The sequence below is a fragment of the Cebus imitator genome, unplaced genomic scaffold, assembly GCF_001604975.1.
Source record: "Cebus imitator isolate Cc_AM_T3 unplaced genomic scaffold, Cebus_imitator-1.0 Scaffold219, whole genome shotgun sequence".
NCBI lineage: Eukaryota > Metazoa > Chordata > Mammalia > Primates > Cebidae > Cebus > Cebus imitator.
The window spans coordinates 3,158,389-3,178,831 of NW_016107534.1; the positions used below are offsets into that span (position 1 = coordinate 3,158,389).

Here is a 20,443-nt window from a genome sequence, read left to right on the forward strand (position 1 = left end):
GTGGGTTACATAAATTACTAGAGTCTTTTATAACCCACACGATATATTTCGGTAGTATTTAAAATTTTAGATAAGTTTCACTTAATGTAACAAAGGTTAATAGCATAAGTCTATGTTAAGAGTTCTGGGAAACAGTCAAATATCTAGCTATTTCTGACAATTTTCTCTGTGAGGTTTAATGGCAACTCCAAATGCTAATATACAATCAATACAAATTACTTACTTTTCCACCAATGTTTGCACACATCCCTTCCAGGAAGGCATCTGTAGGGCAAGATCTGCTATTGCTAAAGCCAGCTAATAAGAGATTAAATAAATGAAGACAGATGAACAGAAACAGGGTTACAATAAATATTCATTGGGAAGCAAAGAAACTACATTTCTTCCAAACAATATGATAACTAAGACTAACTCCCCCTCCCTCATTGCTCCCAACTTCCAACTATATATACCTGGTGTAAACTGTTCTGGGTTAGCTATAAATTGCTGAAATTTAAGAGTTAAACTTTAAAAATTAAAAAAAAAAAAACAAAAACAAAAACAGAAGTCAGAAACAACAGATTACACACATTCCTCAAAATATATCAACATTTACTTTTATTTGGCAATACCATAGAACTCCACAGATATATAAATTATACTTTGCAAAGGTCAAAGCTACTAACAAACTCAGACCTTTGACTCAGTTCTCAAGCAATGGATTGCCATTTCCCTTCTCTTTCCATTTCTCATCTTGAAGACTCAAGCGAAAACCTCTTCTTCAAGGGCACTTCTATGACAGGCATAGAATACATTTGAGCAGATACTCACAGAAGCTTCCAGTTTTCCTATCTAATGTATTTCCCTGTCTAAGGGAGAAAGGACAGATGCTCTAGTTCAACCTTTCATACATGAGACCTTTACTAAAGCAAATCAGCCCCGAAAGAATTTCTATAAAGGCAACTATCTAAACTTCTGACCTAGCATGCCTGTGAAAACACATACTCACCTTATCCATTTCTGGTATTAAGTTAGTCTGAAATCAAATGAACTCTGAGATTAATACAAAAGATTAAAATTTTCATTTTTCTATCCACTTATAAGAATATAGCAGTGCATCTGTAATGAAGTTAACATTACCTCACATGGCCTAGCAATACCAATTAAAATAATCTTGATAAATCCAAATGGCCATACAAATTTCTCTAATGAGAAGCACAGGATTTACCTGCGTTACAATGACAGGTGACAAGTCTTTCAAGTTCTGGATATGGGTTAGCAATGAGTCCCGTAAAGAGGCATGAGAGTCTGTGGGGAGCTCATAAAATGAGGTCTGAATCTTCATTTTCATGGTCTGTGCAGCAAAATAGCATGATTCCACATCCTGTCGGATCTGTAACAACTGGTCTGAGATCTCCCATGCATGAACCTGAAAGAGTATTAGACAAAGATGTCTTAAAGAGGATGACTTTTCTCATTTTAATGCCATATCACCTGAATACTTATATAAACATATTTAGACCAAAGCATAACAAAAGAAAAATCTGAAAAGCTAAATTACCCAGTGATTACCTAAAATAATTACCTAAAATCTGACTCATTTTAGGAAGGCATGAGAGCTATCAATTAAATTAATAGATATAATCTTGTTGATTTGAATGACTGTGTGGGTGTGGAGAGTATGAAGAAAAATGTCCCAAAAATCTCCACTAAACTATAATGTTGCTGTAGAATTTTCAACCCTAATCTATAGTTGGATGTTTCTTCTCTTTTCTTGCTTAAAATAAAGCTTTGTTCACTCTAAGAATTGAATCCAGAAGTTTTTTTAATATATCTATGACTATGAGAATATATTTCATTTTGGTCTCAGTAGCCCTACATTTCAATTATTAGTTCCTGATAAAATAGCAGAAAAACTATCTTGGCCCAAGTAAATATTTCACATCCATCAATTATTTTCTTTTTTTGGAAACAGAGTCTCGCTCTGTCGTCCAAGCTGGTGTGCAGTGAGTGGCATGATCACGGCTCACTGCAACCTCTGCCTCCCAGGTTCAAGCGATGATCCTGCCTCAGCTTTCTGACTAGCTGAGATCACAAGTGTGCGCCACCACACCCAGCCAATATTTGTATTTTTAGTAGAGACGAGGTTTCACCATATTGGCCAAGCTGGTCTTAAACACCTGACCTCAGGTGATCCTCCTGCCTCAGCCTCCCAAAGTGCTGGGAGTGCAGGCATGAGCCACTGCACCCAGCCCCTTCAATTATTGTCTGATGTATTTTCTACTTGGCAAAGTGCTACACATGCTACTGAAATCATTTTCAAAGGAAAAATAAACTTATCTACAGACATAATAAAAAGAACCAAAGTATAAAATCTGGTCTCTAGTAGCTAACCACAAAATTATAAAGGGGAGTCACATTTTGAAGACAACTTTGGAAACAAAACCATGCAGTAGTTTGTAGACAACTAATTAATCAGATTAATTCTGATCCAATTCTGCACTAAACAGCCTTGGGAGAAGACTAACATGGACTGGCAATGATTGGAATCTAACAAATAGTGTCTACTGCAAAGAGAGGGGGGTCAATTTCTTGTGAAGACAGAGCTCTTCACAAGTAATACATAATCCTTGTGTATCCTTCAAGATCTTTCCAAAGATAGATATGCAGCAAGTTAAGATATAGATGGTAGAATAAATGGCCTGTACAAGCTCTTCAAGTAAATGGAAAATAAAGACCCTAAATTTACTAATTACAGATTCACTGACATAAAACTTAGCTTTAGGCTGGGCATGTGGCTCACGCCTATAATCCCAGCACTTTGGAAGGCCAAAGTAGAAGGATCATTTGAGCCCAGAAGTTTGAGTCTGGCCTGGGCAACATGGCAAGATCCCGTGCCTCTACAAAAATTTAAAAAATTAGATGGGGACCAGCATGATGGCTCACGTCTGTAATCTCAGCACTCTGGGAGACTATCCCAGCTAACACAGTAAAATCCCATCTCTACTAAAAATACAAAAAAATTAGCCAGGCATGGTGGTGCGCGCCTGGGGTCCCTGCTACTCGGGAGGCTGAGGCAGAAGAATCGCTTGAACCCAGGAGGCAGAAGTGGCAGTGAGCTGAGATCATGCCACTGCACCCCAGCCTGGGCAACAGAGCAAAACTTTGTCTAAAAATAAAAACAACAAAAAAACCCAGCTGGACTCTCAAATACAAAGTGTGAGACTGCCCACCCAAGCCAGTAAGTATAAAACCATAAAGAAACACAAAGGATTACTATAAAAGGACAGTAGTTACCTTTATGGGGAGGGAAGCAATTATGTCACATGGTTCAAGAAAAGCTTCCAGAGTGGAATGGCCAGTAAAGCTCTAATTCCTTCCTTTTCTTTTTTTATAAAAATGCAACAAGGTTTCACTACGTTATCCAGGCTGATCTCAAATTTCTGGGCTCAGGCGAGCCTCCTGTCTTAGTTTCCCAAAGTGCCGGGATTACAGGTATGAACCACTGTGCTCAAAGTTCTGTTTCTTGATTTGGGTGGTAATTAAAAGGACATCCGAATATAGTAATTCACTAAGCTGTACATTTGCATTGTTTGTGTTTACATTTAGAAAACAAATCAGAAACCAGGCGCAGTAGCTCAGGCCTGTAATCCCAGCACTTTGGGAGGCCAAGACAGGTGGATCACCAGGTCAGGAATTCCACACCAGCCTGACCAACATGGTGAAACCACATCTTTACTAAAAATACAAAGATGAGCTGAGAGTGGTAGCGCATGCCTGTAATCTCAGCTACTTGGGAGGCTGAGGCAGGAGAATTGCTTGAACCCGGAGGCAGAGGTTTTAGTGAGCCAAGAGTGCACCACTGAACTCCAGCCTGGGCAACAGAGCGAGACTCTGTCTCAAACAAACAAACAAACAAAAATCTTTTTCCCAACTGAAATCTACCCATCAACCCAACAGGGTCAAGACCCTTTGGGAAAAAATTGTTTGCACAGTGCCACGTTGTGCAGAAATTAAATGGCAGAAACTAGCAGAAAACACCAACCATTCTCAATTATCTGTATTTCTGACTTTAAACATTTCTACATCCTTTAAAAGTAGAGACCTCAAAAATGAAGGGCAGAATTAAAAAACAAAACAATTACTTGCCCTGGGGCAAACCAGTTATCTTAGAGGTAGAGATGCAAAACTGGTTAACTTAGAGGGTAGGGATGCAAAGGAGATTTATTTTTCAAGCACCTTTGATGATGTTTGAATTTTTTTTTTTTTTTTTTTTTTTTGAGACGGAGTTTCACTGTTCTTGGCTAAGCTGGAGTACAATGGCACGATCTAGGCTCACTGCAACCTCCGCCTCCCAGGTTCAAGCGATTCTCCTGCCTCAGCCTCCCAAGTAACTAGGATTACAGGCATTGCGCCTGGCTAATTTTTATATTTTTAGTAGAGAATGGGTTTCACATGTTGGCTAGGCTGGTATCAAACTCCTCACCTCAGGTGATCTGTCCGCCTCGGCCTCCCAAAGTGCTGGGAGTACAAGCGTTAGCCACTGTGCCTGGCTGGTGTTTGAAAATTTTGCAGGTGTCTTTTGTAATTACCTTTTTATTAAAAATAACTTGTACTTTATACACAATTTTTTAAAAAGTGATGCAGATCTTATAAGGCAGATCTTACAAGGTTTTTTTTTGACAGGGCCTCTCTGTCACTCAGGCTGAAGGGCAGTGGTGCCATCACAGCTCACCATAGCCTCAAGTTCTTGGGCTCAAGTGATCTGCCCACCTCAGCCTCCCACATAGCTGGGACTACAGGCATACATCACGGCACTCAGCTTTTTTTTTTCTTTGTAGAGACAGATCTCGCTATATTGCATAGGTTGGTCTCAAACTCCTGGGCTTGCCTGACTCAGCCTCCCGAAGTGCTAGGATTACAGGCACAAACAATCACACCCAGCCTGTAAGATTTTTTTCTAGCCAGGCGCGGTGGCTCACGCCTATAATCCAAGCACTTTGGTAGGCTGAGGCAGGTGGATCAAGAGGTCAAGAGATCGAGACCATCCTGGTCAACATGGTGAAACCCCATCTCTACTAAAAAAAATACAAAAATTAGCTGGGCATGGTGGCACGCGCCTGTAGTCCCAGCTACTCAGAGGCTGAGGCAGGAGAATTGCTTGAACCCAGAAGGCGGAGGTTGCGGTGAGCCAAGATCGCGCCATTGCACTCCAGCCTGGGTAACAAGAGCGAAACTCTGCCTCAAAAAAAAAAAAAAGATTTTTTTCTGTAAAATTTTTTTAAGGAAAGGTAGCAAACCTTTTTAACACACGGGAGTTAGTTTCATGTCTGTATGCTCCCTATGCTCCCTAAACAACAATGCTATCTCTCTCATAACATTTATCGGCCATTTCAACTTTGGTTAAAACAGGCTATCTGGTATTATACCAATTCTCCAGCCAAAAACTATAAGAAAAGGTTCACGAAGACCAGGCTGAGGCGCGCAGATCACTTGAGGTCAGGAGTTTGAGACCAGCCTGGCTAATATGGCTAAACCCATTTCTACTAAAAATACAAAAAATAGCCAGGTGTGGTGGCGTGCACCTGTAATCCCAGCTAGAGGGAGGCTGAGAGGCTGAGGCAGGAGAATTGCTTGAACCCAGGAGGCAGATGTTGCAGTGAGTCAAGATCTCGCCATCGCACTCCAGCCTGGGCAACGGAGCAAGACTCTGTCTCAAAAACACAAAAAAAGATTCATTAAATACAAAGAACCTTTTTAAAGACACCAAAGCTACTAAGACAACTAAACTATGAGGCCACAGATCCCAGAGAGAAGGGAATGGAAAAGCAGCAAATTCAGTTCACTCTTTGGCTCCACTTTTCCCCTCACAGCATTTGCCAATTTGAAAGTGGAAGACAAGAGGCTAAGAAGCTGAAGAGCTCTGGAGACAGCCTCACAAGACTGGGGAAATAAAAACTGAATTTCAGAGCATATTGAAGAGGAGCCCTGGTAAATACTCCAAACTCTGAGTTAGGACTCAGCGAAGGAAACAAGAAATACACCACTCCTTAAAAAGACTGATACATTAGGCCACAAAGTAAGTCTTAATTTTCAAAGACTGAAATCATACAAAACATCTTTTCTGATCACAATTAAATAAAACTAAGAGTCAACAGCTAAAGGGAAACTAGAAATTTCACAAATATATGGAAATCAAACAATATACTCTTTAAAAAACCAGTGGGTCAAGGAAGAGAAATCAGAAAACATCTTCGGACAAATGAAGATGTTTCTCGACTTGGGTAGTGGCTAAAAGGACATCCACATATAGTAATTCGCTAAGTTATACATTTGTATTGTTTTCTATGTTTTTGCTTAGAAAATGAAACAGAACAACAATAAAACTCTAATGTTGCCTATTAAACTGAACTAGTATAAAATCTAGTATAAAACTGAGCTAAACTGAACTAGTATAAAAAACACAACATATCAAAACTTATGGGATGCAGTAAAAGCTGTGCTAAGAGAAATAAAATGTATAACTGTATATGCTTACATTAAAAAAGAAAAAAGGCTCAAATGAACAACCTAATTTTACACCTTAAGGAACCAGAAAAACTAAATCCAAAGCTAGCAGAAAGAAGGAAATAATGAAGATTTAGGGCAAAGGCTAACAAAATAGAGAATAGACAAACAATAGAAAAATCAAAGGAATGCTACAAAAAGATCAACAAGGTCAGTCCCGGTGGCCGCGGTCAGGCCACCCCTCTGCCAACAGCTCCAGTGCCGCCTTGGGGCAGCATCTCTGGCGGGTGGAAGCAAGGCACTGACAGGCACAGCAGAGACGTCCTGTAGCACTGGCTCAGGCAGCAGCATCTTCACTCTCCCTGGTGCCCAGGTGCTCTGAGAACATTTCCACTGCTGCTCTGAGGACACAAGAGGCAGGATTTGGAATTCCTGGAGAACTGTCTTTGTGAGAAGCTGCAAGTATTTCTTTCAATTCCATCTCTTAATTTTCGATTTTGTTGTGTTTCAGAGAAACAGGAAGAAACCATGAGAAGTTTACTAATGAATAATTTCACTGCCACTAACTTCCTTGATGAAGGTTTTACTGCCAAGAACATTCTTGGCCAAAATATAATAAATTTTCTTCTAATGATGATTAGGATGCCTTCTATGTCATGGACCTTGGAAACATTCTAAAGATACAGCTAAGATGGTTAAAAGCTCTCCCTTGGCTGGGTGCTGTAGCTCACACCTGTAATCCTGGTACTTTGGGAGGCTGAGGCAGGCGGATCATAAGGTCAGAAGATCAAGACCATCCTAGCTAACATGGTGAAATCCTATCTCTACTAAAAATACAAAAAATTAGCCAGGCATGGTGGCACGTGCCTGTAGTCCCAGCTACTCAGGAGGCCAAGACAGGAGAATCACTTGAACCCAGGAGGTGGAGGTTGCAGTGAGCCAAGATCGCACCCCTGCAATCCAGCCTGGGTGACACAGTGAAACTCTGTCTTTAAAAAAAAATAAACAACTATTCCTCTTGTCACATCCCTTCATGCAGTCAAATACAAATATAATGATAGCAGAGCCATCATGAAGACTCTTGCTGCCATGGGGATAGGATTTAACTGTGCTAGCAAGGCTGAAATACAATTGGTGCAGACTCTGGGGATGCCCCCAGAAAGGTTTATCTATGCAAATCCTTGCAAACAAATGTCTCAAATTAACTACGCTGCCAATAATGGAGTCCAGATGAGGATTTTTGGTGGTGAGTTCGAGTTGATGTCAGTTGCCAGAGCGCACTCAAAGCAGAGTTGGTTTTTAAGATTGTAAATGATGATTCTAAAGCAATCAGTTGCCTCAGTGTTAAAATTGGTGCCACACTCAAAGCCAGCAGGCTTCTTTTGGAATGCGCAAAAGAGCTAAATATTGATGCCACTAGTGTCAGCTTCCATGCAGGAAGTGGCTGTACTAATCCTGAGACCTCCACGCAGGCAGCCTCCAACGTCCACTGTGTCTCTGACACGGGAGTTGAGTTTGGTTTCAGCATCTAACTGCTTGATACTGGCAGTTGCTTTCCTGGATCTGAGGATGTGAGGCTTAAATGTGAAGTATTATCAGTGTAATCAACCCAGCATCAGACAAGTATTTTCCACCAGGCTCTACAGTGAGAGTCACAGTTCAGCCAGGCAGATATTCTATGTGGCATCAGCTTTCACTGCCAAAAAAAATCATATTAAAAGAACAAACAGGCTCAGAACAGACCTTTATGTATTACATGAATGATGAAGTATATGGATCATTTAACCACATCCTTTATGATCATGCACATGTAAAGCCACTGCTGCAAAAGAGACCTACATCAGTGAGAAGTACTATTCATCCAGTATACGGGAAGAACACATAACAGCCTTCATCAGATTGTTGAGCACTGTGATCCGCCCAAAACATATGTAGGTGATTGGATGCTCTTTGAAAACATGGGCACTGACACTGCTGCTGCTACTTCTACTTTCAATGGATTCCAGAGACCAACAATCTACATGTGGTGTCAGGACCAGCATCTCAACTCATGCAGCAAATCTAGAACCACAACCTCCTATCCCAAGTAGAGGAACAGGACATCAGCACCCTGCCTGTGTCTCATGCTTGGGAAAATGGGATGAAACATCACTCAGCAACTTGTGCTTCAGCTAGTATTAATATGTAGATATCACTCTTGCATTTGTTAACTATGAGTCCGGCTTGAATTAGGGGATTTTGTAAGAGTTGGGTTTGCATGGATGTGGCAATATGAAAGACTAGGATATGGGTCACACATTGTGTTCCTATGAAAACTATTTAAATATTTGTTTTATATGGATTTTTATTCACTTTTTAGACATGCTACTCAAGAGTGCCCCTCAGCTGCTGAGCAAGCATTTGTAACTTGCACAATGGCAGAACGGGCCAAAAGCCTAGTGTTGTGACCTTTTTTTTAAAGAAAAGTATTTCAAAATTAAAAAAAAAAAAAAAATTGACAAAGCATAAACTAGATTAATTAAGAAATAAGAGACGGCCGGGTGTGGCGGCTCACGCCTGTAATCCCAGCGCTTTGGGAGGCCAAGGTGGGCAGATCACTTGAGGTCAGGAGTTTAAGACCAGCCTGCCTAGCATGGTGAAACCCCATCTCTACTAAAAATCCAAAACATTACCTGGGCACAGTGGCACATGCCTGTAATCCCAACTACTTGGGAGGCTAAGGCACAAGAATCACTTAAACCCAGGTTGCAATGAGCCGAGATCATGCCACAGCACTCCAGCCTGGGTGACAAAGTAAGATTCTGTCTCAAAAAAAAAAAAAAAAAAAAAAAAAAAAAAAAAAAAAAAAAAAAGAAAGAAAGAAATAAGAGAGAGGATTTAAATAATCAGAAATGAAAGTCAGAATATTACTACCAATTTTACAGAAATAAGGATTATGAAAAGTATTATGGATAATTGCAAGTGAACATATTGAATAATTTACATGAAATAAATTCCTAGAAACATAACCTACCAAGACTATATCATGAAGAAACAGAAAATCTGAATAGACCTATATAACTTGTAAGGAAATTAAATCCGTAAAGAAAAACTTCCCAATGAAGAAAAGCCCAGGACCAACTGGCTTTACCGGTGAATTTTATAAAACATGTAAAGAATAATCCATTTTAAACTCTTTCCAAAAACTGAAGAGGAAACAACACTTCCCATTCATTCTATAAGACCAGCATTATTCTGATACCAAAGCTAGATGAAGAAACTATAAGAAAATTACAAACCAATAACATCCCTTATGAATAATAATGCAAAAACCCTCAACAAAATACTAACAAACTGAATTCAACAGCATATTTTTTTTCTCAATTTTTAAATTTTTACTTTCAAAATTTTAAATTTAGAGATGGGGTATTGCTATGTTGCCCAGATGGGTTTCTAACTCCTGGCCTTAAGCAATCTTCTTGCCTCAGCCTCCCAAATAGGTCAGATTACAGGCATAAGTCTTCATGCCTGGCTTTTCAACAGCATATTAAAGGGATTATACATCATCAGCAAGTGGGATTTATACCTGGAATGCAAGGGTGGTTCAACATATGAAAATCAATGTAATATATACCATATTAACAGAATGAAGAAGGAAAAGACATGGTCATCTCTATTTATGGAGAAAAAGCATTTGATAGACTTCAACACCCTTTCATGATAAAGACACTCAACAAATCAGTAATAGAAGGAAACAACTTCAACATAATGAAGACCATATATGCAAATACCCACAGCTAACATCATACAACAGTGAAAGACTAAAAGCTCTTCAAAACTCTAAGATCAGGAACAAGACTAGGATGTCTACTCTTGCCACTTCTATTCAACATAGTATTCAAAGTTCTAGCCAGAGCAATTAGGCAATAAAAACAAATAAAGAGCATCTAAATTGAAAGGAATTAGTAAAATAATCTCTGGTTACATATAATGTAATATCATTCTACTTGATCTTACATGTAGAAAACCCAAAAGATCCCACAAGAAGATTGTCAGACTTAATAAATGAATTTGGCAAAGTTGCAGAATACAAAATTAACAGATTAAAATTAGTTGCTTCTACATACTGACAATGAACAATCTGAAAAGAAACAATTCCATTTACAACAGAATAAAAAAGAATAAAATACTCAGCAGTAAACTTAACCAAAGAGACAAAAGACTTGCATACTGAAAATTACAAAACATTGCTGAAAGAAATTAAAGATGACACCAATAAAGGAAAGACGTCTCATGCTCATAGACTGGAAGCCTTAATATTCTAAGATTTCAATACTACCCAAAGCAATCTACAGATAAAATGTAACCTTTACCAAAATCTCAAGAACATTTTTGGTAGAGAATGGAATTGCTTCCTTCACATGGAACCTCAAGAGACCCCAAATAGCCAAAACAATTAAAAAAGAATAATAATACTGGAGGTCTTACACTTCCAATTTTGACACTTATTACAAAACCACAGTAATCAAAACAGTATGGTACTGGCATAAAGACACATACAGACCAATACAATGGAATAGACCCAGAAATAAACCCTCCTGAAAAAGTTCAAATGATCTTTGACAAGGATGTCACAAATACACATGGTGCTAGGAAAACCAAATATCCATAAGAAAAGGAACAAAGTTAGTCCCTTACACCATATATAAAAGTTAACTCAAAAAGGACTAAAGACCTAAACATAAGACATGAAACTATAAAACTCTTACAAGAAAGCCTAGGGGAAACGCTTCATAATCATTGCATTTGACAATGATTTCTTAGATGACATTTTTGGAATAAATATTTCTCCAAAGAAGATACAGAAATGACCAAAAAGCATATGAAAAGATACTCAACATCACCAACGATAGGGAAAGGCAAATCAAAGCCACAATGAGATATTACCTCATACCTAATATAATGACCATTATCCAAAAAAAACAAAACAAAGCAAAAAATCTCAAAAAATAGTAAGTGTTAGCAAGGATATGGAGACATTGGAACCCTCTGCAATGCTGGCAGGAATGTAAATGGTGTAGCTACTATGGAAAAGGGAATGGCGGTTCCTCAAAAAATTAAAAATATATAACTACCATATGTTCCAGAAATCCCAGTTCTGGCTATATATCTAAAAGAACTGAATATAAGATCTCAAACAGGGCCGGGAGTGGTGGCTCGTATCTGTAATCCCAACACTTTGGGAGGAGGGTAATCACTTGAAGCCAGGAGTTCAAGACCAGCCTGGCCAACATGGCAAAACCCTATCTCTTCTAAAAACACAAAAATTAGCCAGACATGGTGGCACACGTCTGTAATCCCAGCTATTTGGGAGGCTGAGGCATGAGAATCACTTCAACTTGGGAGGTAGAGGTTGCAGTAAGCCAAAGTCACGCCACTGCACTCGAGCCTGGGCAACAAACTAAAAAAAGAAAAAAAAAAAAGATCTCAAACAAGTAAGATATTTGCGCACCCATGCTCAACTGCAGCCAGCTGCAGCATTATTCACAATAACCAAGAGGTAGAAACAAACTAAATGCCCCTAAATGCCCATCTATGGATAAATGGATAAACAAAACATAGTATATACATGCAGTGAAATAAACGTTTCTAAGCCTTCAAAAGGGAGGAAATTCTGGCACACACCACAACATGGATGAACCTCAAGGATACACTGAGTGAAAATACACTTATCACTAAAAGATAAATACTGAATGATTCCAACTTGTATAAGAGATCTAAAATAGCAAGACTCATAGAAACAGAAATTAGCCAGGCACCAGGGCTCATGCCTGTAATCCCAACACGTTGGGAGACTTTGGCAGGAGGACTGCTTGGGTCCTAGAAGTTCAAGACCAGCCTGGGCAATATGATGAAATTAGCAGACATGATGGCATGTCTGTAGTGCAAGCTACTGGGGGATATGGGCAGGAACACTGAAGTGGGAGTATTGCTTGAGCCCAGGATACAGAGGTTGTGGTGAGCCATGATCACGCCACTGTATTCCAGCCTGGGCAACAGAGCAAGACTTTGTCTTGGGAAAAAAAAAAAAAAGGAACAGGTTGAGCAGCTTAGAATCTGCTCAATTCCTTTTTGAATTTCAAAGATATCTGTCCCTGTCATAAAGACCTGCCAGAAGCAAAAGAAAATCGTCTCAGGAAGAAAACATCATTTCTCTCTTCAACTTTTCTTAAACAACAAAAGCAAAGCCAGGCCAGGAACACTGGCTCACACATGTAATCCCAGCACTTTGGGAGGCCAAAGTGGGAGGACCACTTAAAGCCAGAGGTTCAAGACCAACCTGGGCAACAAAGTGAAACCTCATCTCTATACACACACAAAAGAAATTAGCCAGACATGGTAGTGCATGCTTGTAATACCAGCTACTTGGGAGGCTGTGGTGGGCAGTCCATTTATTTGAGCCCAGGAGGTCAAGGCTGCAGCGAGCCGTGATCACACCACTGCACTCCAGCCTAGGTGACAGAGCGAGACCTCGTCTGGAGTAAAGGAAAAAAAAAAAAAAAAGCAAAACCAAGTGACAACTGGAAGGAAACAGACAATAGAAAATAACCATTATTTAGATAATGAATTATCAAAGACTAAAATAACTGATGTCTTAACCAAAGTGATAAAACATCACCAATAGTTGTATGTGACAACTGATGTGATTCAACAAAAATGACAAATTATCATCTATGCAGTATTCTTGCAAAAAATGTTTGATCTTATTGCATTCATGAGAAAAGTGCCAGACAAATCTAAATAGTAGGGCATACTAAAAACTGAGACAAAATGGCCCACCCTGGGGGGGTGGGTGGTGGTGTGTGTGTGTGTGTGTGTGTGTGTGTGTGCATGAGTGCGCACTCGTGTGTATTGAGATGGAGTCTCACTCTATCGCACAGGCTGGAGTGCAGGGGCGTGATCTCAGCTCACTGCAACCTCTGCCTCCCAGGTTCCAGTGTCTCCTGCTTCAGCCTCCTGCATAGCTGGGACTACAGGCACCCACCACCACACCTGGCTAATTTGTTTATTTTTAGTAGAGATGGGGTTTCACCATAGCTGGTCTCAAACTCCTGACCTTGTGATCTACCCGCCTCAGTCCCTCAAAGTGCTGGGATTACAGGCATGAGCCACTGCGCCTGGCTGTGTGTGTTCTAAAGGGACAGGGTCTTGACATGTTGCCCAATCTGGCCTCCTGGGCTCAAGCAACTCTATCACTTCAGTCTCCTGAGTAGCTAGGCTAAAGGTGTGCACTCCTGTCTTGGATTTGTTTGTTAATATAATTATCTTAAAAGAAAAACAATACCCAGGTAACTAAAGAGACATAACAACTAAAAAAAAAAAAAAGTATTATCCTTGAAGGATCCTAGATTAGAAAAAATAAAATTTTAGAAAACTAGAAATCTATAACTAGGGCAATTAGGAAAATTCGAATACAGGCTGATAATACCATCATATCAAAGTTAAATTTCTTGGAGTGACAACAGTTTTAGTTTATTTTAGAAAAATGTCCTCGTTCTTACAAGATACATGTGGAAATGTTTAAGAAGTAGGGCATTATAAGGTTTATTTCTAAAAGGTTAAAATAAAGAGTTGAAAAAAAAATGAATAGCTGATTAATATATGTAAAGAATTAGAAGATGAAACTGGAGAATTTCCATTAAGAAATGGAATATATAAAAAAGAATTAAAAGGAAATTTTAGAATTAAAAAACATGGTAACTGAAATTAAGAACAATTAGAAAGGGCCAAACAGCAAATCAGACAACTGAAGAATAGATTACTATCCTTGATAACCGGCCAATAAAAAACAGAAAGACTGAAGCACAAAGTCAAAAAAAGAAGGAAAGGTAGGCCAGGCGTGGTGGCTCACACCTGTAATCCCAGCATTTTAAGAGGCCAAGGTAGGTGGATCACAAGGTCAGGAGTTCGAGACCAGCCTCGCCAATATGGTGAAACCTCATCTCTACTAAAAATACAAAAATTAGGGCCGGGTGTGGTGGCTCACGCCTGTAATCCCAGCACTTTGGATGGCCTAGGCGGGTGGATCACGAGGTCAAGAGATCGAGACCATCCTGGTCAGCATGGTGAAACCCCGTCTCTACTAAAAATACAAAACATTAGCTGGGCATGGTGGCACGTGCCTGTAATCCAGCTACTCAGGAGGCTGAGGCAGGAGAATTGCCTGAACCCAGGAAGCGGAGGTTGCGGTGAGCAATTGGAGTGCAATCGCGCCATTGCACTCCAGCCTGGGTAACAAGAGCGAAAACTCCGTCTCAAAAAAAAAACAAAAAAAACACAAAAATTAGCTGGGCGTAGTGGTGTGTGCCTATAGTCCCAGCCAGAGGCTGAGGCAGAAGAATCACTTGAACCCAGGAGACAGAGGTTGCAGTGAGCAGAGATTGTGACACTGCACTCCAACCTGGGTGACACAGCGAGACTATCTCAAAAGAAAAAAAAGAATAGAAGGTAGACAAGGAGAAGAATGTAAGTGACATGTGGGACGGAGTGAAAAAGGCTAAAACATATCATTAAAATCCTAGCAGGAAAAGAGAAAACGGAAATCAGGAACTAACAAAGAACAATGGAAAAGCAGCTAAGTATTTGGGTAAATCCACTTAACACTGATTACATAAAGGAATAATATCTTGTGGGATTTAAAATATATGAAGAATAAAAATGTTTCAGAAGAGTTCCACATCCACCTAAGATGTATAATGACAGAAACAATACTGCTCTCCACAAGTTAGCAATACACAAAGGCAAATAAACTACAAAATAATCTTGCTTAAATACATCAGAAAGCTGAGGTCTTAGGGCAACCAAGTTGACTGAAATCTAAGGATAGACCTCTAACAACGAGAACGAAGGCAAGCACTGGCTCATCTACAACAGGACAGAGGAAGAAACTCAGGGCACCTGGCAACCAGCTCATAAAAATTCAGCTAACACTTCTAACAAATTGAGAAAGGCTGCATGTGAACACATAGAACCTCTGGGACTCAGAGGCACAAGGGGAACTCACAGTCACCCAGCAGGATCACCTCCACAGACCAGATACTCAAGAGAAAGACTGGGGTAGGGCAGAAGATCACCTCCTCTGATGTGCAGTCCTGGAGCAGGGGAACAGCCTCTGTTTTGGAAAAGTGCAAAAATCTCTGACTGAACCCTTCTTCCCTGAACAAAAGCCTTAGGAAGGGGCAGCAAAGCATGTCACCCCTCAAAGCACAGGTTAAGACTCACTGCAGTTAGCATAAAAGAAAAACCTCTACCCCTAGGGGATAGGCATAAAACAGTCTTGAGTCTATAATATTACCAACACCATGAAAAGTCTTCTGCCACTGAGAGAAGGGGGGTGGGGGGGACTATTTTGCACAATACCTGCCAGATGCAAGGCAAAGAATGAATGCCACAAGAAAAACTTAAGATCACTGAGGCTGCCCTACCAATGAGAATGGCAGACAACGGAAATGCTAGACTAGGGTAGACCAGGGCAGCAGAGAATGCTACTATTCCCTCCTCCCCTAAATATGCGAACAAATTCTAAATACACCATACTCAAACTCCTGAAACAAGAGATAAACAGAAATACTGAAGGCAAGCAGAAGAAAAGGACACATTAAATACAGAGGAACAAAAGTAAAAAGCTAGAGCAGACTTCTTGTCAAGAATGAGGATGCCAGAAGACAGGGAGAGGTAGATCTAAAAAATGGAAAGGAAAAAAGAAAAAAAGAATTCTAAAGCCAACGAAAATATATTTCTAAAATGAAAGCATTCAAGACAAAGAACCCAATGTAAAAATGGACAAAGCAAAAAATAACAGATGATGGCGATTTTGAAGAGAAAAAGAAATGCTTACACGTTGTCGGTGGGAGTGTAAATTAGTTGAACCATTATGAAAAGCAATGTGGCAATTCCTCAAAGAGCTAAAAACAAAACTACCATTCAATCCAATAGTCCCATTACCAGGTGTATACCCAAATGAATATAAATTGTTCTGTTGTAAAGACACATGCATACAAATATTCACTGCAGCACTATTTACAATAGCAAAGACATGGAATCAACCTAAATGCCCATCAATGGTGGAATGGATAAAGAAAATGTGGTACATATGCACCATGGAATACTATGCAGCCATAAAAAAGAATGGGATCAGGTACTCTGCAGGAACATGGACGGAGCTGAAGGCCATTATCCTTAGCAAACTGACACAAGAACAGAACATCAAATACTGCATGTTCTCATTTAAAAGTGGGAGTTAAATGATGAGAACACATGAAGACAAAGGGGAACAACAGACACTGGGGCTAACTGGAGGTAGGAGGTTGGGAGAAGGTAGAGAATCAGAAAAAATAACTAATGGGTCCTGGGCTTAATACCCAGGTGACAAAATAATCTGTACAACAAACCCCTATGACACAGGTTTACCTATATAACAAACCTGCACATGTATCCCTGAACCTAAAAGTATTTTTAAAAAATGGATAAAGAACTTGAATAGACATTTCTCCAAGGATACATGAATGGTCAAAAAGCACCTGAAAAGATTCTCAATGTGATTAGCCATCAGGAAATGCAAATCAAAACCACAATGAGATATCATTTCATACCCACTAGGATGGCTATAATAAAACAGACGGACAATAACAAGTGTTGGTGAAGATGTGAAAAAACAGAAACCCTTATACACGGTTGGTAAGAGTGTAAAATGGTACAGCCATTTTTAAAATAGGATGCCATTCCTTGAAAGGTTAAAAATAGAGTATTATTAGCCAGGCACAGTGGTTCACACCTCTAATCCCAGCACTTTGGGAGGCCAAGGTGGGAGGATCACTTGAAGCCAAAGAGTGTGAAACCAGCCTGGACAACATGATGAAACCCAAACTCTAGAAAAAATACACACATTAGCTGGGCATGGTGGTGTGCACCTGCAGTCCCGGCTACTCAGGACACTAAGGCAGGAGGATTGCTTGAGCCAGAAAGGCAGAGGTTGCAGTGAGCAGAGATCACACCACTGCACTCCATCCTGGGCAACAGAAAAAGACTCTGTCTAAAAAAAAAAAAAAAAAAAAAGAGTTATCATATAATCCAAAAATTTCAATAGCACTTGTACATGAATGCATTATAGCATTATTCACAAATGATATCCAAAAAGTGGAAACAGTCCCAATGTCCACTGACCAATGAATGGATAAGATGTGGCATATATGTTGAATGGAATACTGCTCAGCATAAAAAGGAATGAAGTAATAATATATACTATAACATGGATGAACCTTGAAAACATCATGCTAACTGAAAGACAGTCACAAAGGATCATGAACTATATGATTCCATTTATATGAAATATCCAGAATACGCAAATTTCTAGAGACAGATTATTAGTTGCCTAGGAATGAGGTTGGAGGTGGAGGAAGGTCGCAGGCCAAGGAATACAGGTCTCTTTTTGACACGATGAAAATGTCCAAAACTTAATGGATAAAGAATCTATAAACATATTAAAAACCATTAAGCGGTATACTTTAAATGAGCAAAACATAGTTGCGTGAATTTTATTTCACTAAAGCTATTTAAAAAAAGAAACAGGCAAACAAATCTGTAGTGATATAAGTCAGAATAGTGGTTATGGGAAGGGAAAGATTTAGTGGGAAGTGGCATTCATACATCTGCTAGAGTAATAGAATGTGCTATGCCTTGATGTTATTGGTGATTACCTAAAATGAACATATAAGAAAAAAAACCATTGAGTCATACACTTACGGTGGTACACTTTATGTAAGAAAATTATCTCTCATTAAAAAAATTACTTTTCTACAAGCAGAAAATTGCACCTTTTAATGTTCATTATGTTATTATATAGTTTGGGGTTTTGTTTGTTTTTTTGAAACAAGAGTCTCACTCTGTCGCCAGGCGCCAGCCTGGAGTGCAGTGGCACAATCTCAGCTCATTGCAACCTCTGCCTCCCGGGTTCAAGCAATACTCCTGCCTCAGCCTCCCAAGTAGCTGGGACTAGAGGCGTGCACCACCACGCTCAGCTAATTTTTGTATTTTTAGTAGAGATGGGGTTTCACCAAGTTGGCCAGGATGGTCTCGATTTCTTGACCTCGTGATCCGCCCACCTCAGCCTCCCAAAGTGCTAGGATTACAGGAGTGAGCCACTACACCCGGCTAGTTTGGGGTTTTTTTAAATAAACTATAGGTGGCAGCTAAATGAATTTCCTAGGACAACACTATGGGAAATTAGTCTTAGAAAAATTGACTTACTCGTGTAAGTCAACCTTTTTTTTTTTTTTTTTTTTTTTACATCAACTTACAAATGTATCAAGTAGAAGCAAAAGGAAAGCACTATCTTCTAAATTCAAGCACCCTTATTTACTTTGATACTATCTTACCTGCTGGTCAAATGTACTGTTCCTTTCAAATACTGTATTGGTTTTTTTCAGAATAATAACTAAATATGAGAGTGACTCCAAAAGATTCACTTGGTAAACTTGGGTATCAAAGCTACGTTGTCAATGAAAAAAATCACCCATGATGATATTGCCCACACTAAATGTCAAGGGTCGTAACTGTCACTTTGAATTCCAGGAGAGTTGAAGAATTGTTGACATCCAGCCATACACAGTGGCTCACACCTGTAATCCCAAAGTTTTCAGAGGCCAAGGCAAGAGGCTTGCCTAAGGCCAGGTACTTGAAACCAGCCTGGAGACAACATAGCAAGACCCTGTCTCTACCAAAAAAAAATCTAAAAATCACCCAGGCACGGTGTACTTGCAGCCCTAGCTACATAAGAGGCTGAGGCAGGAAGACTGGTTGAGCCCAGTAGCTGGAGGCAGGGGCAAGCTACGATCACACCACTGCCTTTCAGCCTGGGTGACAGAGTGAGATGCTGTCGCAAAAAAGAAAACAAAATGAAATCTTGTTTTGGCCACTGAGTCGTAAAGAAAGCGCAACCAAATCCTGATACCCTACACACTACAGTACATTGCTTACTGTTCTTCCCCTCTGCTAAACAGCAGAGGGAAGGATGAGTATCAAGGAAGGAAAAGGGATTCTTTATAAGGAGAGAATAAAGCACTTACACTTCATAGGACTTTCTAGCCACAGATGCCAGGTGCTACCCACTGAAATCCAGGATTGGACTAAGCTCCACATTTCTGAAAGGACCATCTCAACTGAAGCCTGGGGCTCAGAGTCAGCAGGAGGAAGCTGCAGCTCCCACTAGCAGCACATTTCAAAGAGGCTGCAACAAGAGAACATTTTCCATTTAAGCATCTAATTCCAATCTTCCATTTCACAAAGCAGTAGCAGAACAGGCCTTTATGTCAGTCTTTTCAAAAGATATTTCCATGACTATGTGATGAATATGAGGCAGGCTATGGCCCAGCAATCCTTTCACTAACATGCTCTAAGCCCTTCATTATACTTCACAGCAGATCCTAAAGTACTTGCTCCCTTTTATCTTTAATGGTGCACTGTTGCTCCAAGACTCACTTCTGCACTAACATTTCTAAAACTGCCGAATCAACCAGAGTCACTGAGCAGGCCCTCAACAATGCAAGCACACACCCAGACAGGCGCCTAAGGACTCATTAGCTGCCAAGAATTAGAAGCACATTACAGCTGCTAGTTAATCCAACACAAAAACTCCTCAAATTAAGCAGAATTACCTAAAATACTTCACTGAGTACCAAAGAGCTCTGGCAAATAGAAAATAAAGTTCTGGAAATACCGATAATTCAGTAAGACTTGAAAAGTAACGTGTCAGGGTGCTGCATTTTTTTTAAGCATTTCAATGAGTGAACAGTACTATTTATCAAATGAAGACTTTCAAAGATTTATAGTATATTGGGGAAAGTTCTGGGAAAGAAGACTACATCAGAACACAGAGTAAAAAGGATTCTTAAAAAGAAAACTGGCCGGGCGCGGTGGCTCA

General features: G+C 39.8%; 1 protein-coding gene and 1 pseudogene across 3 annotated transcripts in view; one reads left to right on the forward strand and one right to left on the reverse strand.

Annotated features, from left to right (window-relative positions):
- TNPO3 (transportin 3) overlaps positions 1–20,443 on the reverse strand; it is a 97,686-nt gene that overhangs the window by 62,778 nt on the left and 14,465 nt on the right. Inside the window, exons 2-4 of one of the 3 annotated variants that reach the window (XM_017549534.2) lie at positions 19,590–19,750; positions 1,208–1,408; positions 224–297 (exon numbers count right to left, since the gene is read on the reverse strand). In XM_017549534.2, the coding sequence (XP_017405023.1) occupies positions 224–297; positions 1,208–1,330 (197 nt within the window). In that variant the 5' untranslated portion in view covers positions 1,331–1,408; positions 19,590–19,750. Of the gene's footprint in view, positions 1–223; positions 298–452; positions 506–1,207; positions 1,409–19,589; positions 19,751–20,443 lie in introns of those variants that run through there. The other 2 variants (XM_017549533.1, XM_037746074.1) reach the window with 2 other exon arrangements.
- Positions 7,478–9,070, forward strand: LOC108318480 (annotated as a pseudogene).